The 24,113-nt window shown below is 41.0% G+C and overlaps 1 protein-coding gene across 1 annotated transcript in view; it reads right to left on the reverse strand.

Annotated features, from left to right (window-relative positions):
• mob2b (MOB kinase activator 2b) overlaps positions 1–12,826 on the reverse strand; it is a 42,415-nt gene extending 29,589 nt beyond the window's left edge. Inside the window, exon 1 of the mRNA XM_060877440.1 lies at positions 12,438–12,826. Within this exon, the coding sequence (XP_060733423.1) occupies positions 12,438–12,454 (17 nt within the window). The 5' untranslated portion in view covers positions 12,455–12,826. The remainder of the gene's footprint in view (positions 1–12,437) is intronic.
• Positions 12,827–24,113: the final 11,287 nt, after the last annotated feature.

A 24,113-nucleotide genomic window follows, 5' to 3' on the forward strand; every position in this document is an offset into this window, starting at 1 on the left:
CCTCGTACCTCATCCTTTATTCTGTACTCGTGCTTCACCTCCTGCGGCTGTGGACACACTAAAGATCACAGGTCCACAGCTTCACCTGGATGCTGTAGCGTTGTAGCTACATACTGCTACTTGACTTTATTCTTCTATATTCTAATACTTTATAATCCTTCTGACAGCGGGACCGTTATCAGTTTCATGCTCGTCATTCGATGTAAAAGAAAACAGAGTGTCGTCATGGTGACACCATTTAATAACAGATGATACTCATCCTGAAACTTAGGTGTCGCTTGCAGAGAGATAAAAATCACAGTATCAAAGGGAGGGTTTTTTTTTATTTGTGTTTTATTTAACTTGTGTTAGTCAGAAATGCTGATTCACGATGTTTCCCCTGCCTCAGTCGATCAAACACCTCTGTGAGTTTCACACCTCTAAACTCTCAGATCGGCTGAAGGTGCGGAAACGCATCTAAACGCTCTCATGTTTCCAAACAACAAACCACAGAGTGAGTTATATGACAGAACAGTTTTCTTTTTCCTAAACAGAAGTTACTGCAGTTTGATGACATGATGGAACCTTTTCATCTCATGATGATTGTTCACGGATAATAACTCATAGTATCAGGCACTGGTGAATAAGTTTTAAAAAAAAAAGACATGCACGCACACTCTCACAGACATACGCGCACACACACACTTAGTACTGCACTGATCTTTCTATCTAAAGTCACTCCAAAGAGGATAAAAGAGAACGTCTTCCCGTCTTTAGTGTCTCTCAAAGTTTCCTCTCCATGAATTCTCAGGGAACTTTTCTTTCCACTACAGCCTCTGACTTGCTCTTTTGACACTTTTGTTCACAAGCTGCTGTGTCTATTGATAAAGTCGTACAGAAATATAAGAGAATTCTGTTAAACATTCACGATCCTGTCTTCCTGAATGGGGCGTGCTGACGGCCGGCGGGATTCAGAGACCTACTTCTCTGCAAGCGCTGGTGGGTTCAGACATTACACAACAGCACAAGCTTCAAGCCTTCATCAAGCTCAAAGCACAAGTGATCTGCGACATTGGAAGGATGCTGCCGGATTCTTGCAGCGAATGCACCGAAGCGCGCACACACACACACACACACACACACACACACACACACACACACACACACACACACACACACACACACACACAGAGAAATATTTGATCTGCATTTTTATAGCTACATCATTGTGATCATATATAAACATATAAGTACACTGCACACCCACTTCTATTTGCCTGACAAGCACAAAAGCCACATCCACTACACCGTGAGTTACAGGCACAGAGGCCACACCCACTTCACTGTGAGTTACAGGCACAGAGGCCACACCCACTTCAATGGGTCTGACAGGTACAGAAGCCCACACCCACTTCACTGTGAGTTACAGGCTCAGAGGCCACACCCACTTCACCGTGAGTAACAGGCTCAGAGGCCACACCCACTTCACTGTGAGTTACAGGCTCAGAGGCCACACCCACTTCACCGTGAGTTACAGGCTCAGAGGCCACACCCACTTCACCGTGAGTTACAGGCTCAGAGGCCACACCCACTTCACCGTGAGTTACAGGCTCAGAGGCCACACCCACTTCACTGTGAGTTACAGGCTCAGAGGCCACACCCACTTCACTGTGAGTTACAGGCTCAGAGGCCACACCCACTTCACTGTGAGTTACAGGCACAGAGGCCACACCCACTTCAATGGGTCTGACAGGCACAGAAGCCCACATCTACTTCACTGAGAGTTACAGGCACAGGGGGAAACGCCTACTTTACTGTGACTGACAGACACAAAAGCCACACCCACTTCAAGTTACAAAAAGCAAGGAACCCGTGGAACATTTAGGTCATATTCAAAAATAACGAGTAATAAGAAATGTGTGCGTGGTGTGTGTGCCAGAGTGTGCAAGAGTGTGTGTGTGAGAGAGAGACAGAGACAGACAGAGAGAGAGAGAGAGAGAGAGAGAGAGAGAGAGAGAGAGAGAGAGAGAGAGAGAGAGAGAGAGAGAGAGAGAGAGAGAGAGAGAGAGAGAGAGATTATCAGAGACACTGGTACGAAATCATTTGCAAATTCCTCCCAGCTTAGATAAAAGAAAACGTTAGTATGCCATTTACAGGAACAGAAAAACAAGTTTTACTCGTGTTCCACATTCCTAACCTACAGACACGAACTAGTATTGTTTTGTTCCTCTTACAGGTCAAACACAGCTAACTGTACTTACAGCTTCCATCCAAGTCAAAATCATCCCCTCACTGCAAGCTAAATTAGATATTAGTAAACTGCAAATGTTGATATTCAGCAGTCGGGACACTTGTATGAAAGCGATACGATACCATACGACCTTCGCTTCATATGTATTATTTCTATGTATATCTATGACACCTAAGCAGACCTGCTGAACCATGTTCATCTCGCTGAACGCTGGATAAAACTCGCCCTCGTCTCTTTCCAAATTCTCCATCTTTCCTCCTATGATCTCTGCCTCTTTCCCCAGCTGAGGCTGCTGTGCTCTATAAAAAGCTACGATGGGTACACATGTTCCAGGCACAAAGCGCTGAGGGCTCAAAGCAGACACACATGCAGCTCTACCGCTGTGAAGACGGTGGGGGAGAAAATAAAAAAAGAAACTGGAAAAGTTAGATACATACGAGATCATCAAAGACAGCGAGACACGGGGGGAAAAAATACAACAACAGTGAAAAAGACTGACAAAGAACTGCAAAGAGAAATAAACCTGGTGAGAGAAATAGTGCGAGGCTGAGGGAGACTCATGTTCAGCTGACTCATGTTCAGCGAGCATGCACACACATACAGAGGCCGCTTTATTAGGAACACGTGTACAACTGCTTATCCGATCAGCCAATCACGTGACGGCAGTCGGACAGGTCGAAGATTCAAAAACACCAGGTGACATTTGGCCAGGCTTTAGTCTCCACAAGAGGATGGATATCTGCACCAAGGTTTGAGCCTTCTGCGATGCCTTTCTGCTCGGTGGTAAAGAGTGATTATCTGTTTGACTGGAGCTTTCCTGTCAGCTTAACCAGTCTAGCTATTTTCTACATCTGACAACCTCTCAAAAACATATCACTTCTCACCACGGAAATGTTTTCTGTGCCGTTCTGGGTCAACTCTAGAGACTGCTGTGTGTGAAAATCTCACATTTACAGTCTCTGAAATAATCACACCAGCACATCTGGGCAAGAATGACATGGCATGTCATGGACGGAGTCACTGAGATCACCTTTTTCTTCCTGTTTCTGATGTTTGTTGTGGACGTTTTGAGAAAACAGCACACTGTTAGGCATGGGAGTAAAAAAAAGGTTCACAATTTATTTGTGCAGACCGACAGACAGAGACAGACGGACGGACGGACAGACGCTCAAAATTAAACTCGTATTGATCAGGCCCAAAATTTGTAACGAAATTTTATTCTAATAAGAAGAAAAAACTGAAAGTTTTCACACCCTTTAGAGGATGTGTGTGTGTCACCACATCCTCAGCCAGACTCAGGTGAACTGGTGGTGAAAGTACGTTGTGGCTGTGTTTTTCCACTGTGTTCTATAAAAGACATGGTGCTTGACTTGAAGCAGGAAGCAGAAGGAGGTGAAATAGTTTTAACTATTTGTTTTTTTTTTTCCAAGTCACTGAGCGTGTTAATAGCGGCTCTCACCTAAACGTCTCACACACCTCAAATAAATAAATAAATAAATAAATAAATCAAATCAAATCAAATCAAATCAAACTTATACATGCAGACCAGGTGCGTTAAGAGAATTTCACTGAATGCAGACGTATCCCAAAACTGCCAATTATCTCTTCAAACATGCTTTATTTTTTTAACTATCAAATAACTCAGCCAAGTGCCTACTTACATTATCTACTACTGTACTCAGCCAAGTCCTAACCAAAATACCCTACTACTGTCCTAGGCCAAATCCCAACACACATACTCGACTGCTATACTTAGCCAATTCCCATCCCAAATATCCTACTACACTACAGTACTCAACAAAATCCTAACCCAAATACCCTACAACTGTATGTAATCAGTTGACATACAAATCTCAAGTACTTTACTACTGTACTCAACAAAATTACCAACATACCCTACAACTGTACTCCTAAAAATCCCAACCCAAATACCCCGTAACTCTACTCAACCAAATCCAAACCTAAACATCCTACAACTGTACTCAAAATAGTCCCAACCCCAACACCCTACTACTGTGCTCAGCCTAGTCACAACCCACAGCCTCTAGTACTGTACTCACCCAAGTCCAAACCCCAACACCCTACTGCTGTACTCACCCAAGTCCAAACCCCAACCCCCTACTACTGTACTCACCCAAGTCCAAACCCCAACCCCCTACTACTGTACTCACCCAAGTCCAAACCCCAACCCCCTACTACTGTACTCACCCAAGTCCAAACCCCAACCCCCTACTGCTGTACTCACCCAAGTCCAAACCCCAACACCCTACTACTGTGCTCAGCCTAGTCACAACCCACAGCCTCTAGTACTGTACTCACCCAAGTCCAAACCCCAACACCCTACTGCTGTACTCACCCAAGTACAAACCCCAACACCCTACTGCTGTACTCACCCAAGTCCAAACCCCAACACCCTACTACTGTACTCACCCAAGTCCAAACCCCCTACTACTGTACTCACCCAAGTCCAAACCCCCTACTACTGTACTCACCCAAGTCCAAACCCCAACCCCCTACTACTGTACTCACCCAAGTCCAAACCCCCTACTACTGTACTCACCCAAGTCCAAACCCCCTACTACTGTACTCACCCAAGTCCAAACCCCCTACTACTGTACTCACCCAAGTCCAAACCCCCTACTACTGTACTCACCCAAGTCCAAACCCCCTACTACTGTACTCACCCAAGTTCAACCCCCTACTACTGTACTCACCCAAGTCCAAACCCCCTACTACTGTACTTACCCAAGTCCAACCCCCCTACTACTGTACTCACCCAGGTCCAAACCCAAATACTCTACTACTGTACTCACCCAAGTCCAAACCCCAACACCCTACTACTGTACTCACCCAAGTCCAGACCCCCTCCTACTGTACTCACCCAAGTCCAAACCCCCTACTACTGTACTCACCCATTTCCAAACCCAAATACCCTACTACTGTACTCAGTCAAGTCCAAACCCAAATATGCTACTACTGTACTCACCCAAGTCCAAACACCCTACTACTGTGCTCAGCCTAGTCACAACCCACAGCCTCTAGTACTGTACTCACCCAAGTTCAAACCCCAACACCCTACTACTGTACTCACCCAAGTCCAAACCCCAACACCCTACTGCTGTACTCACCCAAGTCCAAACCCCAACACCCTACTACTGTACTCACCCAAGTCCAAACCCCCTACTACTGTACTCGCCCAAGTCCAAACCCCCTACTACTGTACTCAGTCAAGTCCAAACCCCCTACTACTGTATTCACCCAGGTCCAAACCCAAATACCCTACTACTGTACTCAGTCAAGTCCAAACCCAAATATGCTACTACTGTACTCTTCCAAGTCCAAAGACCCTACTACTGTACTCTCCCAAGTCCAAAGACCCTACTACTGTACTCTCCCAAGTCCAAACACCCTACTACTATGCTCAGCCTAGTCACAACCCACAGCCTCTACTATTGTACTTAGCCAAGTCCCAACCCAAATACCCAATAACTGCATAGAGAAAAGGCCCAACAAACATACTCTACTACTGTACTCAGCCCCAAGCCCTCAAGCTGGATGAAAAGCAAAAGTATTAACACCCTCACTCAAAAAGCTGTAAGCGAATCATTAAAAGTGTATATTTAATACATTTGCTAATTAAAGCAAGATTTCTTTTAGCCGAGTTTGTCTTTTAATCACATGCACGCTACAAGATCAAAGTGCAGCTTGTGTGTTCATTAACATTTAATTTGATCAAAACAGGAAACAAGTCCAGAAAGCCAGCTGGAGCAAGTCCGCTTTATTCGGCAGATTGCACTGCAGGAACGGCAGAGTTCTCGTCATGTTTTTTTAAACAGAACTCGTTCAGCCAGATCATCGCTCAGCATTAACGCACTTGCTTGTGTCAGACACTAGTGATATGCTCAGATCAGATGTCCTAGCAGCTCTCGGTCTGGATCGAGTGATTAGAGCAGAGCTTTCTCAGCAATGCAGGTCTATGATCAGTAACTAAAACCCAACTCTAAACCTTAACCACTGCATGATAGATGAGGTGGCGCTGAGCTGGTGCTCGGTTGGCATGTTCCAAAATCACAGCACATTTTCACTTGACAATTTTTCACTGAATAGGATTATGTTATTATTTATGAACATTATCTGTTTGCCATTTAATAAACACAAATCCCCAGTCTCTATACAAATCGTAATCGGTACTCATCTTTCTCCATGAATCATTACTTTATAATACTAATTAACTAATGCTCAGTTTTTAAAACATGGGCAAATAAAAAATTTAACTCTTTGCCAACTAACTGTTAATATTAACCAGCAAAGCTATCATTATTTCTAAACATTATTTCCAATAACAAAGGAAATGTGAGCTAGCTAGCGGCTTGTAAGTCGTATCTCCGGATAATGCACCGATGGACTGGAGGTCAAATTGATATGCTTTGAGTTCATTAATTTGATTGGTCAGAAGGCTTCACTGCAAATGTTTCAAGCAGGTTAGAGTTTCCATTGTAACAGCTACTACTACACACACACACACATAATCTTACATAAAACCATCACCGGTCTCTCTTATTGTCTTTCTCGTATTATAGGAATAAAAACGCAGCTACTTCCTGACTAAGGACCTAAAAACAAACCACTACCACCGGAGACTCCTTCCATTAACATCTAACAAATAATAAACAATACAATAAACTACACAACCTCAAAACATGATATTTTGTTAAATATTTAAGGAAATATTTGGGCATTTAACCTATTATTACCCTAGAATTATTTGGATTGACAAAATCAGTCAACACCTTCTGGCCAATCAGAAACAAGAATTCAACCGTACTGCGCTAGAACACACTTGTCTATCGCTCACACTCTGCCCTGACAGAGAGAAGCTTGCAGATATTTGGTCACGATGCCAAGACGTGACCTTTACTCGCGTTTCTGATGACAAACACTGTGGTTCAGATGGAACCCAGCAAACACGGAGCATGCTGACCTAACAGCAAAAGCATTCACATGGCTTCTACGCTTTCCATAAACAGGAAAATAAAAAGTACTTATGGGCTTTCAAGTGGCAAGGTGGTTGCAGTGAGTGGGAATGTGCTGATTAATATCACAATATAAACAACTGACATGAAATTAGCTTTATCATAAGCCCTAAAATATAATATGGACAAGGCTGCCTTAGTTGGCATCGTGCGTGTGCTTTTTTGCAACACAAAGGTATATATATATGTGCGTGTGTTACAAGAGAAACACACACACACACACACACACATTATATATAAAATATATATTTTCATCCCAGTGTCACACATGGCTGAGTCTGCACACCACAAACACACAGCTCTATGCATGCATGCAGACAGACTGATGTGCAGATGGCCAGAAATACACAGACAGATGGTGATAAAGCAGACATTCTGAGATGGACAAGACAGACAGACAGACACAGTTTAAAATATAGACAGACAAGCAGATATATCGAGAGACTCATTGAGAGACAGACAGACAGACAGGAAGAAAGAGCATTGATAAACAGACATATTGACAGTCAGACAGGCAGAGAAACAGACAGGTAGACATTCATAGACAGGTAGGTACACAGATATACAGATAGATGGACATAGACACAGACAGACGGACAGGAAGAAAGAGCATAGATTAATAGACATATTTAGACAGACAGACAGATAGTCAGAGACAGGTGGGTACACAGATATGCAGACAGATGGACAAACAGACAGGATAAAAGAGCACAGATGAACTGTACATATATAGACAGACATATAGACAGACAGACAGACAGACAGCTACATGAATGGATATACACAGAGACAGCAGCGACACAATTGTGGATGTCTGTGAGTTTGTGTATGAGGAAGGAGGAAGAAAGCGACTTCCTCGGAGTGTTACGTCGCCCTGTGATGCAGCAGGAGCAGCAGTTTGAAAGACACTCGTGGTTGGCTGACCTCGAATCGTAGTTTATTATCTTCATGAATTAATAGACAGAGGGATAGAAAGCAGAAACGACGGAATTAAAACTTGCATCGAGTTAAACAATAACCGAAACGTATGAATACAACAATATGAAGGAACAACGGAAAAATAGATTAATTTGAAAAGAATTAATTACAGACACTAACTACAAGAATTAATGTATTGCGTCAACTTTCATTCACATAACAGCCCTCGGAAACCTGTTTCTCAAGCTCTCCCGACTTAAAATATTACTGCTATGTGTAGGAATGAGAAATGGTGACCAGTGCTCTCCTGAAGATCTCAAACTGGGACAGCATATAAGCCTATAACTTAATAATAATAATAATAATAATAATAATAATAATAATAATAATAATAATAATAATAATAATAACAACAATAATAATAATAATAAAATCCCTTCGATTATGTATGCAGGTGTCCATCTGTTGATGGTCACGTGTCTAGTGTTTAGAGAGAACCATTACATCCAGCTTACTAAGGTGTCTGCGTCCGCATCTAAGCCTGCACTCTTCTAAGCCATCAGATCATCGTATTCTGTTCTGGGAAGAGGAGGAAGCTCAGGAGTGCACTTTCGAACTAAACAGCATCCTTCAACTTAGTCATAGAGCTGTGCTCATGCCAGGAAGAGGAGGGAGTGCAGAAAAAACATCAGAGAGAAAAACTTCTCTCTGGGAGAGAAGAGAGGAAAAAAATGGGAAAATAAATAAATTAATTAATTAATTAATTACTAATTCGTTAATAAATTAATACACGTTACATATTTTGGGGGAAAAAAAAATAATGCTAAAAATTCTACACTGCAATTAATAAATGAATACATGTACACATGTTTAAAAAAATAAATAAATAAATAAAGATCAAATAAAACATCGTGCTTAGTAAATTGGCCTGAAAGTCACCTTTTTTATTCTAAATAACTTACAAATTAAATAAAAAAATAAAATAAAATTTAAAAAAAATAAGGAAAACATGGTGATGGTGAGGCAGCTGCACACAGCTAATATTCTGTGCTTTCAGTGTTTTCGCATATCAAGCTGCACCAAGCTATCACATGCAAAACATGCAAAAGTTTACACCCGGTGATCACAGATATATTTGAATGCGTCGAGCAGGGAAACGAGAGCACAGAGAGTCCAGCAAGCCTGACAGCACTTGGGTTGTGTGAGCACTGAGCACAGACACACACTGCTTTACATTCTGCTCCTTTTAACTTATAATGTGCAATTCATAGCACTGTTAAAGATAATTAAAGGTAAATAAATTGTTCAGCGACGACCAGACTGTGTACCAGTGTGGTTACTTCTGACATTGCTGAGTCAAAAATCATAACAATGCCTCCTTAAATAATATCTACCTTTATTACTCCACCTTAAATAGTTCACAAATGATTTATTATGCAATCTTATCACCCACATTAAATAATGTTCCACTACAGGTTTTCTACCTCAAGTTATTTCCCCTCAACACTGTCACTTTATTAGGGATCGAAATCTGCTAGATGTCTGGAATTCTGCTTTGGGAGAACTGACCTGCTGCCATCCTCACTTCTCTTCCTTCACAATTACAGGCGCAGGCACAAGCAAGCATGCTGGACAGATGATACCACGGGTGACCCATTTGCGTCAGAGCTTGATACTGGATGTGTAACCGGTCAAGAGCGGACATGACCAGAGCCGAATCACACACACGCTCGCGCACACACACACACGCATGCATGCACGCACTCTAGAGGCTGTATGTTGTGATTCAGAAATGTAAGCAAGCTCAAGCTTTTTTTTTTTTTTTTTTTTTTTTTACACAAGATGGTGTAAAATTCAAATGAAACGTGGCTTCCAAAGTGTGACGGGGTTTAACAAAACATTAAAGACGTCAACACGTGCAAACATTCAGGCAGATTTTGTGCGTTCTTTTGTAGGTTTATCTCTCATCATCTCTCACCATGCAGCAAACACACAAATCAGCTAACATCAGATCTGGTGTCTGAGTTGAAATCTTTACACCTCATAAGTGTAACATGTCGCTCGGTTACATTCCTTTATGTTATGTTACATATTCAAACACATTGAACCTCTTAAACACGGAATTTACAGTGAAAGTTTGAATGAAGTAAGTGTGTGTATAAAATCTGCCAAACTCTAAGGCATTTTCTTTCCTTTTCTTCCATTTTTCCTTTCTTCCGTTTCCTTCCTTCCCTTCTTTTCCTTCCTTACTTCCTTCCTTCCATTTCTCCCCTCTTTCCTTCCTTCCCTTCCTTTCTTCTTTTCTACCTTCCTCCTTCCTTCCATCATATACTGAGCAATGACACAAAGCAGACGTGTATCATCTCCAGCTAAACAGTTAAACTGATATAATGCACTAATCACTTCATTCACTTGCTAACTTAGTCGTTAGGCTGAGTCAAGGTATTTGTACTACCGCTGAACGGCCTAAAAAACGTTTAAAATCTTTTACGTTATACGTAATTACATATTGTCCCTACATACATAGTGTATGACAAAATAAGATGACACCACATCTACTCTTCTTACTTTTGACTGGTAAACAGGAAACAGGAAGCTGCCAGCGGGGAACCGAAGGACCACATGCTGCGTCTGAATCATTCAAACTATTTTACATTTACGGCATTAGATAGACGCCCTTATCCAGAGCGACATGATTGAATGTTAAGGGCCTTCCTCAGGGGCCCAACAGTGGCAGCTTGATAGACCTCTGATTCGAACTCTCTTCCAGTTGGTAGTCCAACAACTTTACCACTAAAGCTACTACATCCCTATTTTCAGAAGAAAAAAATTAATATGGCTTGCGCATTGCTAGAAATTTAAGATCTGGTTTTAAGATCTAAAGTTTGACTCTTTGGGCTCTATGCGATAATAAAGGAGCACTCATGAAAACACGAACAAGCTTAACATGCAAATTCTGAAGGGTATGCAAACCTTTGCACTCGACTGTACGATAGACTGGAGTCGAGTGTACTGAACTGAACTGCTTTTAAAAATCTGACTGCTAACTAATCCATCTGGAACAGGAAGGGCATAAAAAATAAAAAGGCGCATTAAGAAAGAGCTCAGAGATGTAGATTATAAATAGCTACGGGAAGATTTGCCCGTGTGGGACGTCTTGGGTCTCTCAGGTTCTCCAGGAACAAAATATAGATTTGCAAGACAAATTAGCAGGTTAAGTTGTATTTGTTTATTTAAACCCTGTGTAAATAGCCAGACGGTTAGATTTAGGAGGAATCATATGTCATGATGTGCTGGAGGAGGATGAAGGTGAAGGATGAAGGATGAACACAGAAGCTGTTGATGCTGTTCTACACAGCAGTCATTGAATCTGTCCTGTGCACATACATCCATCACATGTGGTTTGGTGCAGCAACAAAACAGGACAGTAACAGACTGCAACACACAGTTAAAACAGCAGAAAAAATTATTTGTGCTCCCCTGCCCACTCCCCAGGACTAGAACACAAGAACCAGAAACCGGGCAGGAAAAATCGCCACTGTCCCTTCACACCCTGGACACAACCTCTTTCAGCTCCTCCCTTCTCTCAGGCGCTACAGAACTTTGCTTCCCAAAACTGCCAGACACATGAACAGTTTCTTTCCCCAGACAATCACCCTGATCAACAACTCACCATAATTATATTCACTGCTTCATATCTATACGCACTGCATTATCAGAACCGTCAGTCATCACATCATCTGTATATCACACACACACTACTGCTGCTGTATATAGTACAAAAAGCATAATATTGCACAACGTTGTTATTTGCACTCCTACACTTTATGTACATAACTGATCAGTCATATTCTATATTCATATTTAATACTCATTCTGTCTATATTGTATCTCTTCGTCTGCATTGTCTTGTATAGTTTGTATAGTATAGTGTTATTTATGTCTGTACTTTTGAGAGTCACAAACAGCCAGAACCAAATTCCTTGTGTGTGTCAACATCAACACACTTGGCCAATCAACCCGATTCTGATTCTGAGTCTGATTCAGGATGAAGATTGCTGAGGGAAAGAAATATGGCTCTTATCCTGTTAAATAAGAAGTAACACATCATCATCACTGATATTTTTACTTTTTGTTTATTTGTTTTGTTTGTTTGTTTGTTTGTTTACCTGCTTTCCTACAAAACAAGCTCTGTTGTCTTCCCGGATGCATGACATGTTTATGTTATGTCTAATCTAAATAAAAACAGTACTCACCCCATTAACCAGTCCATAGTGATGGAAAGGGGGTCGATGGACACACTTTGGTCCCCTTTCCTTCTTCTTATTTTGCTTTTCTCACCTCAGAGGAAGCAGCTCGACCAACACAGGTTTAAATTCAACAGAAATCAGTGTGTGTTGGTGATAAGACGCGTTTGTAAACAGCCGGTGAAGCAGCTGCAGGTCTTAATGATGGAGCGCATTGACTTTGGCGTATAGACGAAGGGTGGCACTGAGGGGGTTACTTTCTTCCTCTCCTAAAGCTTTCCTTCGAGCTTAAAGAGTCTGTCTGTTTCCAAAAACCTTGTGAAATCTCCTCGTAAACGCTCCTGTCGCTGAGGACTCACCGAGGTCGTCGTTAGCTTCTTATCCAAACCTGCCATATACAGGAAGTCCGGAAGTAAACACAGCTACGGCGCCGAACACGAACACTTCCGGGTTTGTGGTGCTCGATGGGGTTTGTAGTTTCAAACGATATCGTTAGCATTTTGTGCTGTTTTGTGTTTTGGGTTTTCTGGTTTTTGACACCATACATATGGAAAATGTAAATAAAAAAGAGAGAAGCGAAAAAAGGGAAAGGAAACCAAAGAAAAAAGATGTAACTTGAAAAGAAAGTTAACACACACACACAAAAAAAAAATATTTTAATATATTAGTTTGTTGATAAGGGGGGCACGGTGGCTTAGTGGTTAGCACGTTCGCCTCACACCTCCAGGGTTGGGGTTCGATTCCCGCCTCCACCTTGTGTGTGTGGAGTTTGCATGTTCTCCCCGTGCCTCTGGGGTTTCCTCCGGGTACTCCGGTTTCCTCCCCCGGTCCAAAGACATGCATGGTAGGTTGATTGGCATCTCTGGAAAATTGTCTGTAGTGTGTGAGTGAATGAGAGTGTGTGTGTGCCCTGCGATGGGTTGGCACTCCGTCCAGGGTGTATCCTGCCTTGATGCCCGATGACGCCTGAGATAGGCACAGGCACAATTTAGATATTTCATCTGGTTTTAGTGAGATATGTAACTCAGTTTAATAATGGAAACTAATCCCATTTCTTCTAATGATGTTCCCTAAGGGAAGCATGTATATTGAGAAAAGCAGAGGACCTATAACTGATCCTTGAGGGACCCCATAATTAACTGGCAATAAACTCTAGTATTCTCCATTAAATCTACAAAATGGTATCGATCAGACAGGAAGGACCTAAACCAACTTAAAGCATGTCTTTGAATACCTGTGTAATTTTGTAAGCGATCTAAAGAGAATGTTGTGATCTATAGTGTCAAATGCAGCACTAAGGTCAAGTAGAACTAATAGTGACATGCAGTCCCCAAGTGCAGTTTCTGACTGAAGGGGGGACATGGTGGCTTAGTGGTTAGCACGTTCACCTCACACCTCCAGGGTTGGGTGTTCGAATTCCCGCCTCCGCCTTGTGTGTGTGGAGTTTGCATGTTCTCCCCGCGCCTTGGGGGTTTCCTCCGGGTACTCCGGTTTCCTCCCCCGGTCCAAAGACATGCATGGTAGGTTGATTGGCATCTCTGGAAAATTGTCCGTAGTGTGTGATTGCGTGAGTGAATGAGAGTGTGTGTGTGCCCTGCGATGGGTTGGCACTCCCTCCAGGGTGTATCCTGCCTTGATGCCCGATGACGCCTGAAATAGGCACAGGCTTGCCGTGACCCGAGGTAGTTCAGATAAGCGGTAGAGAATGAATGAGTTTCTGACTGAAATTTGTATGTTATAATCTATTGTTACTACATGTAATACACATAATTGTACATTAAATTTAAGGATTGTCTAGGGAGAAGTATGTTGGATTTTCATCTCACTACATGTTGTATATTCTATGTAACTGTAGATGTGACAAATAAAAATAAATCTTTAATGCACCCTACAGTACATATCCAGCATTACAATACCGTTCATGGTAGGCATTCCCATACCACTATCACACACAAGATGGCGCTGTTTGCACACAATAACAATCTCCTTCTTGACCATTACTTACTTGAAAAGCCTTGGAAAACATGTAGAGATGCTCTGATCACAGATTTAGATTTGCTCATGGCTTCAATCAAACCAGGAGTTCATTAGAGTTAGAATTCTAACATTAGATATTTATTCTGACATTAAATTTAGTAAATCTGGCCCTCTGCCAGCTTGGATTAGAAAAGTAGTTTGACAGCAAAGCATTCAAGCTGAATCAGGAAAAGTGGGTTTTGTTGTCATTCATGCTGTAGCACTTGTATACAGTGGAATGAAATGTTGTTTTATTCAGGGCTGTGGTGCAGCAGTATAGTATGACTACACAGGGTTACTAGAAATGAAGTGCAAATACACACACACACACACACACAGACACACACACACACACACACACACACACACACACACACACACATATATATATATATATATATATATATATATATATAGGAATCAGTATAGGTCGGTTGCATGGTATCGAGACATGATTTAAAGATACAGGATGTGTTTTACATTCAATTTATAGTGATTTCCGACGTCAACACCTGCTAAGACGATTTCAGATTTCTGTTGCAAAATACAAGACAAAAATAATTTGTCTAGCAGACATTTGCTTTGTGCAAAAAGACAATAATGTAATATGTAAGAAAAAGCTTACTTCTTGCTTTTGTTTGCACAGAAATCAATAAAACAGTTTTGCATATTTACCATTTTTTGTCACTAACAAAGTCCCAACTTTGATTAATAAAAGACATCTAAGCATGGACCAAAGTAAAAACTCAAACAAAATTAAGAAGAGCAAAAAAAGAAAAGTAAAAAGAAAGTAAAAATAGCTTGTTGGGACCAAAAATGAGAGGAATAAATTGCTAACGTAAATAAATAATGGCCAAAAATGTGTTTGAAACACACAGCATATATCAGTTTTTTCTTTTTTTTTTCTTTTTTTAATATTTAAATATATATCTATATTTTTTATGTATTAAAAAAGGCATTTTGTATCTGCTTAGAGTTCATGTTACGGAACATCTGTAAACATTTTAGTTTATCACTTTTATTCTAAAATGTCACTGCACTTTCACTCGAAGTATATAAACTAAAAGCTACAGCTTTACCTCTAAAACTAAATAAACATGTCCTATATTACCAGCATCACCATATGAATATTTCTCAACAGTGTCCACAACGCACGTCCTTGTAATCATTTGAATTCCAGCCAACGTTACTGTTTGTTCAGGAAATGTTTCTTCAGGTACGTTCTATGAACTCACAAACCTACCAAGAACAGGTTGTAATTACACCGCAATCACATGGCACGCACTTAGTTACTTTCAACCGTTCAACCGCTGATCCGACTTCTGATGGGCCCAAAGCTAATTTAGTCTTTTCGTAGAAAGCATTTCAGTTCCAGGCTGTAACACTACAAACTGTTGAAACATTCCAGGGTGGTAAATACAGTAGTTATGCAACACATTGTAATGCAGCAATAACAATACAGGTCTATTACGGTACATACGTTGGAAAAGATGCAATAAATACACATGCACACTAACTAACTAGACATGACATCAGGACAAAGTCTGGATGAAAGATTCAAATTTTCTTGGATTTGCTTTCAATTTCTTGTGTCCATTTACTTAGGAGTTCAACATAAAAAAAAAAACAAAAGCAACTGTTTACTGTGAGACATTAATTGAATATGGAAGGCAAGAGTGTGCACCAGAACTAATTAAATTTTTATTTCCAATCTCAAACACTACAAATTATGGAAACGTTCATGTGGGTGAATAATTGTGCAGCACCCAGCCTGGCATTTAGACCTGCATACTAGTCAAACTGGCTCATCATATGCAGATCTTGTCTATCCGGTATTTGCATGTACTGTATATGGAATGTATTTTTCTACAGTCTGAAGATTCTGAAAAAGTGAAAAATAATCTGTTGGGAGATAATAAGCACGACCCGGAGCGAGCTTGTTTTGTGCTACGCTTCACTGATGTTTCGTTCTTATCAACCGTCCGAGATCGCACGGTGCATCTCTCACCTCCATGTGACCTGCATGTTTTCTACAGACTTTAAAAGAAAAGCACTGAAGGAAGCTGGAAGTTTGATGACATAATGTTTTTCTGTGGGTGTGTGTGTGTGTGTGTGTCGGTGTCAGTCTGGCGCTCAATGCTTACTGAAACACTTCAGTCTCCGAGCTGAGAGACTGAAATAACACCTACAGGACAGACGAAGGGCACTCAGACTCCATCGATCGCAAAACATTCGAGCCGTCAGCCGGAGCTCGCGCTACCAGCTCAGCTCATTCAGAGCAATGACCTCACCTCTACACTTCCGACATCCCGGACCAACACACACAAACACTGTGCTCCAGCTCTGCAGTGCGTGAATATACTCAAGCGTTTAAGGCTCTGGTTTGTCTGCCACTGTTGGGCCCTTGAGAAAGGCCCTTAAATTCTCTCTGCTCCAGGGCTGCTGTATCATGGCTGACCCTGTGCTATGACCCCCAACCTCCAAAGTTGGGATATGTGAAGAATGGGAGTGTGGCAGCCTAGTGTTTAAGGTGTTGGGCTCCCAATCGGAAGGTTGTGAGTTCGATCCCAGGTCCAACAAACATTAAACATCCACCAAGCTGCCACTGTTGGGCCCCTGAGAAGGCCCTTAACCCTCAATTGCTCAGCTGTATAAATATGAGATAATGTAAGTCGCTCTGGATAAGGGCGTCTGCTAAATGCTGTAAATGTAATGTGAAGAAAGAATGTCACTGTGCTGTATTCTGTAATGTCTCTGTGACAAAAATAAACGTTACTTCTATTAAAACAGAAATAGCAAAATACTAAAATAGAAAAACTACAAATTCAAATTAAAGTCTGTGATGCATCTGCAGTTGTTGTTGTTAAAGTGTTGAAAATCACAACTTATTTTTATCAAAAATTATTATATTTACTTACATTTACACTTTATTAGTCTGTTTGTCTGGTCAATTGAATTTGTTGAGTCCAAACCTAAATATCTTATGTTGGACTCAATAATAATGTCAATTTGGACCTAATGTGTTGAAGTAAAAGAGTTAAAAGCGTTTGATGAATAACCAGAACTTAACTAGAGGCAACTGAGCAATCAGTCGAATAAACGAGTAGCATTAGTGCATTAATAAATTGATACTGGTGGAATTTTGGATAAAGAAATGCCTAGCCGCAATAAATAAATAAATAAATAAATAAAGGACCTTTGACTTAAAATAATAAACATTTGTACAACAATTTTTATAGGATATTAATCAAAGTGAAAACACGTGTAGATAACTAATCTAGCTAATATAACTATTTCCAATCTAACTTTATTTCCTATACAACAAAGAAACCTCAAAATTATAAATATAGTGTTACTAAATTTCTGATGTATTTCAGTGCATTTTGTTCAGTTTGCATAAACAGATATATGATCAGCATAAATCCTGCCGAAGCTCAGTGGCACTGACGCCATGTCTGATGCTTCTGTCTGCCTGACAAAAGCTAAACTGTAATCACATTATTTATTCATAAACGGCGCTGTTATGCAAGAGCCCATTAAAGGACGTAAGGGTTGAGAAAGCATTGCATTGCATCCTCATCCATAATAAATAGGACAGGGGGCTATCGCTGTTCGCTCGGGCTGCAAAAATAGGCATGACGCCTGAAGCTTAGGAGACTTTGAGGGCAGAAAAGGGCAGACAGACACAGGACGCAGGACTGTGGCATCTTGAATGGGACAGAAATTACAAGGCATTGTGTAAAACTTTAGCTTGGACTCGCTGTGTATGTGTGTGTGTGTGTGAGTGTGTAGGTGTCAGAGAAAGATGTAGCATTTGAATAAAGAGTGTGTTATTAGTTTTGCTTCACACCTACAGAATGCTGCAGAGGAATTTCATTTCTGCTGCGTCGTGAGCGCACCGTTCTTCCCTGACAAGACCAAGAGGTGATGCAAGAGTGCAGATCTAAAGTGCGTCTCCGAGGCGAAAGATAATTCGTCTGTACGAAGCAAAAGACGCCGTATCTCCGGTTTAATAACAAATAGAGCGCGTAGGGGAAGGATGTGTTAGAGAAATGTCATCACACCATCCATTGCAGACTTTCCTCTTCTTTCCTTCTCTGTCACATTTGCGACCTTGATTCATTCTCCTTTCAGTTATGATGGAGCTGGGGGTTATACAAGTTCACTGATGGAGTGCAAAGGAAAAACAGAGAGAGAGAGAGAGAGAGAGAGAGAGAGAGAGGGAAGTGCTGTTTATTTTTAAGGCCGCATTACTCACTCGCTCTGGATCATGGAAAGGAGAGCAACTCGGTTGGTGACGTAATGAGACTTTAACAGTTTCCATATAGAAGGTCTGCATCCAGGCGCCAGACCGCCACATTACACACTCTCGTCTGGTTACAATCAACTGCTCCCATTCTCCACTGCTCACACACTCTCACGCACAGGCTTACACACACACACACACTTTTATCATTCTTGTACATTTACTCTCATTACATGCAAACAAATTTACAGAATTTGCACTGCACATGACCTGCCATGAAAGAAAGCTATTAGATCATATTTACTGCAATGGCAGATCAGATCTTCTGTAAATAACGATTTCGTGCTTATACCAGTTTGTAAGCATGACGCCATCATGACCTAATGCGTACATTAGTCAGCTGATGCCAGCACGCGAACGACCAAATTTGAGTTACGACATTCATACTCATACATTATGTCTCCTTGCTGATTACAATGAAACAAGGAATCTGGCATGTAACATACAATTAGTGCTCATAGATTTCAGTCTGTTGGTGACGGTTGTAAATTTCCCAGGGCTGAAATTAGTATGTGTGTGTATGTTACGAGGTGCACATTGTGCACACACACACACACACGAACCTCGTAAACCCATCAGCTTATTAGCAGAGAGGTTTCCATTCAATTCTACAGGTCAATCAGCACACTCATAAACTCACACACACCTACAGTAATATAAAGAATGAGTGGTTTTAAAACTTTTTAAGCCTTTGACTGTAAAATAAATTGATTTCCACTAATGCCCTTAATCATAAATATAGCATATATAGCATTTTTTAATTTATTTTTTTATAAAACCGCAGTGTAACGTACCTCTGGCTATGCTTCAGGGACCCCAATGGTATAGAATAATAAACCCACAGTAATAATCTACTGTACATCTTTCCCAAGCACAGAACGGAAAGTCCACAATCATCCGCTCTAAATCTTTGTGTCTGCGCTACAACACACTGGACTTTAACACTTACTGCAACAAATATATCGCTTCTTCACAATTAGATTTAGATGTTGATCGCAACAGTAGCAGATGGTTAATAGCAATTAACTCTCATGCGCTAATCTATTGCTGGCTGGAGCTGAGTCAGCCTGCTAGGAGCCGGTTGGGTATTGTTCTAATGTTTGTTAAATGTGCAGTCAGCATCAGTATACAGGGAAGTGAGCAATGCCAGAAATAAGTCCCACAGTGAATGAGTGGCTTGTATTTACATGCACTAAATGACATTTGCTTGAGAACAGAAATTAAGAGGTACTTATGAGTCAGAAAATTAGACACATGTAGTGTACGTGTGGCAGTTTGTTCCTTTTTTATTGTACTTTCAGTACTCAATATTCTGTTATCTGTCTGAAGCTGAAGTACCCAGATTTGTACAATCCCAAAATAACAATCTATCCATCCATTTTTAGATCCTCTTTTCCTACACAGGGTCACGGAGAACCTGGACAGTGGAATCGGGGTGCAAGGTAGGGGACACACTGGACAGGGTGCCAAAACACAACAAGACACAATCACACACATTCACACACTACGGACAACGTAGAGAAGCCAATCGTACTACAACAAATGTCTTTGGACCGGAGAGTAAACTAGAGTACAAAGGATGGTTAGGAAAGATTAAAATTAAAAAAAAAATAAATAAATAAATAAAAAATAAAAAAATAAAAAATAATATAATAATAATAATAATAATAATAATAATAATAATAATAATAATAATACATGTAAAAAATATATAAAGTATATAAAATAAAAACAATGAATATAGCACCTTTTATAGATTAAAACAATGCACAATGCTACAATGCAATATAATCAATAATAATAATAATAATAATAATAATAATAATAATAATAATAATAATAATAATAATAATAATAATAATAAATATAGCTGCAAGCAGCGATACCGGGGTCAAGCCGATCAGATGTGCTCAGAACATGTCGCTGATGAACCATACCAAGTTTCGTAGCGATATGGCATTGTATTGGTAAAATACTGAACTTAACGTGAAAATTCAAAATGTGTGTGTGTAAGTGTGTGTAGGTGTGAGTGTGTGTGTAAGTGTGAGTGTGTGAGTGTGTGTGTAAGTGTGAGTGTGTGTGTAAGTGTGAGTGTGAGTAAGTGTGCGAGTGTGAGTGTGTGTAAGTGTGAGTGTGTGCGAGTGTGAGTGAGTGTGAGTGAGTGTGTAACTGTGAGTGTGTGTATGTGAGTGTGAGTGTGCGAGTGAGTATGTGAGTGTGCGAGTGTGAGTAAGTGTGCGAGTGTGAATGAGTGTGTGTGTGTGTAAATGTGTGTGTGTGTGTTCCTCGTATGTGAAAACATACTTGGCAATAAAGTGTGTGTGTGAGTGTGTCTGTGTGTCTGTGTGACTGTGAGCCTGCATGTGTGTGTGTGTCTGTGTGTCTGTGAGTGTGTGTGTGTGTTTGTGTGCATGTCTGTGTGTCTGTGTGTCTGTGAGTGTGTGTGAGTGTGTGTGAGTGTGTGACTGTGAGTGTGCATGTGTGTGTGTGTCTGTGTGTCTGTGAGTGAGTATGTGTGTGTGTGTGTGTGTGTGTGTGTGTGTGTGTGTGTGTGTAAATGTGTGTGTATGTGAGTATGTGTGTGAGTATGTGAGTGTGTGAGTATGTGAGTGTGCGAGTGTGGAAACTTGGTATGTTTCATCAGCGACATGTTCTGAGCGCATCTGATCGGCTTGACCCCGTGTGTGTGTGAGCGTGTGTGTGTAACTGTGTGTGTGAGCGTGTGTGTGTCTCTGTGTGTGTGTGTTTGTGTGCATGTCTGTGTGTCTGTGTGTGTGTGAGTGTGTGTGTGAGTGTGTGTGAGTGTGTGAGTGTGAGTGTGTGTGTCTGTGTGTCTGTGTGTGTATGTGTGTCAATGTGTGTGTCAGTGTGTGTGTGTTCCTCGTATGTGAAAACATACTTGACAATAAAGTGTGTGTGTGTGTGTGAGTGTGTGTGTGTGAGAGAGTGTGTGTGTGAGTGTGTCTGTGTGAGTGTGTGTGTGTGAGAGTGTGTGTGTAAATGTGTGTGTATGTGAGTGTGTGTGTGAGTATGTGAGTGTGCGAGTGTGTGTGTAAATGTGTGTGTAAGTGTGTGTTCCTCGTCTGTGTGTGTGTGTGTCTGTGTGAATGTGAGTGTCTGTGTGTGTGTGTGTGAGTGTCTGTGTGTGTCTGTGTGTGTGTGTGAGAGGGTGTGTGTGTGTGAGTGTGATTGTCTGTGTGTGTCTGTGTGTGTGTGTGAGTGTGTCTGTGTGAGTGTGTGTGTGTGTGTCTGTGTGAGTGTGTGTGTGTGTGTGTGAGTGCGTGTGTGTGTGTCTGTGTGAGTGTGTGTGTGTGAGTGTGAGTGTGTGTGAGTGTCTGTGTGTGTCTGTGTGTGTTTGTCTGTGTGTGTGTGTGAGAGTGTGTGTGTGAGTATGTGAGTGTGCGAGTGTGAGTATGTTTTCGATTGTGAGTAAGTGTGTGTGTGTAAATGTGTGTGTAAATGTGTGTGTAAGTGTATGTGTGTGTGTGAGTGTGTGTGTCTGTGTGTGTGTGTGAGTGTGAGTGTGTGTGTGTGAGCGTGTGTGTGAGAGTGTGTGTGTGTGTGTGTGTGAGAGAGTGTGTGAGTGTGTCTGTGTGAGTGTGTGTGTGTATGTGAGTGTGTGTGAGTATGTGAGTGTGCGAGTGTGTGTGTAAATGTGTGAGTAAGTGTGTGTGTTCCTTGTCTATGTGAGTGTGAGTGTCTGTGTGTGTGTGTGTGTGTCTGTGTGTGTGTGAGAGGGTGTGTTTGTGTGAGAGGGTGTGTGTGTGAGTGTGAGTGTGTGTGTGAGTGTCTGTGTGTGTCTGCGTGTCTGTGTGTGTGTTTGTGTGAGTGTGAGTGCGTGTGTGAGTGTGTCTGTGTGTGTGAGAGTGTGTGTGTGTGAGTATGTGAGTGTGCGAGTGTGAGTAAGTGTGTGTGTGTGTGTAAATGTGTGTGTAAATGTGTGTGTAAGTGTGTGTGTCCCTCATAAAGACCTTTCTGATTCTGGTTCTGATTCTGATTTTGCAAGAATTTTGCCTAAACATACTTGGCAATAAAAACCTTTGTGATTCTGATTCTGATTCTGATGTTGCAAGAATTTTGCCTCTAGGCCTTACGATTCAGCACAGAATTGGGTTTTTGGACTGTTGGTGGCGCTAGAGGGTTTGAGCTAGACACACCAAAGTTGCTACAGTAACTTCTAAGACTGGCCTCTACATGTGTGCCAAATTTCATAACTTTCCTACGTACGGTTCTATGGGCTGCCATTGACTTCAATGATGGACGGAAGAATAACAATAATAATAATAATAATAATTAAAGCTGCAAGCAGCATTTCCCGGGTTCAAGCGTTTAAGGCCTTTAGGGAGTTTAAGGCCTTAAAGGATTTTCACATACACAAAGTGACAAATAAACAAAGTCATATCGGTGAGTCTACAATCCTCGTGCGAAGCAAAACGAAGTATGAAAACATACTTGGCAATAAAGACAATTCTGATTCTGATTCTGATTCTGAGACTTTCCCTTACGAGTCAGCACAAAATTGGGTTTTTGGACCTATGGGCACAAACGCGTTTTGGGGCGCTGAAGCGCCCCAGATTGTCCGATTCCGCTGAGATTTTGGCCCTGAGTAACTGTGACCAGTACTACCATCTGACCAAGTTTGAGCTCTCTAGGCCTTACGGTTTGGGCTGCACGACCGTTTCTAGGGCGGAATAATAATAATAATAATAATAATAATAATAATAATAATAATAATAATAATAATAATAATAAAAATCCTAACAAAAACAATAGGTTTCCAGCGCTTCGCGCTTGAACCCTAATAATAAGAAAACTAACGATAACAATAGGTGTCTACGCCACTTCGGGGCTTGACCCCTAATAATAATGATAATAATGTATGAATTAATTAAGCTAAGTAATAAACCTTAATAAAAATAGCTAAAGCAAGCAATTGTAGTTTAGAAAAGAATATATATTTTATGCAAAAATTTAATTTAACCCAAATAAAATAAATAACATGAAAGCAAGTTAAAACATCTCAAGCTGCCTTTGAGTGTAAGGTGTTTTATAAACGGTGTATTATTAATAGTAATGGGGTTATTACAATTGACATTCATTTTTAGCATTGCGCTATAGTTTGGGTAAAATTTGGCTAATTTAATATGGAGTAGATCCGAAAAAGTACCTTTTAAAAGCTGTGTTATAATTGCAAACTGAAGCTGTATGTCTGGTGGTCCAGCCTTCGACGGTGTGTGGGTATAAACACTAAAAGCAGCCTCATCACATCTTTTGTGTTCTGTTCTTGGAACAGAAAGTAATCCTGTGATCCTGACTGGATAATCTTATACATCATTGTGGATTATTTTAAAATGAACACACAC

Source organism: Tachysurus vachellii, chromosome 9, assembly GCF_030014155.1.
Source record: "Tachysurus vachellii isolate PV-2020 chromosome 9, HZAU_Pvac_v1, whole genome shotgun sequence".
Classification (NCBI taxonomy): domain Eukaryota; kingdom Metazoa; phylum Chordata; class Actinopteri; order Siluriformes; family Bagridae; genus Tachysurus; species Tachysurus vachellii.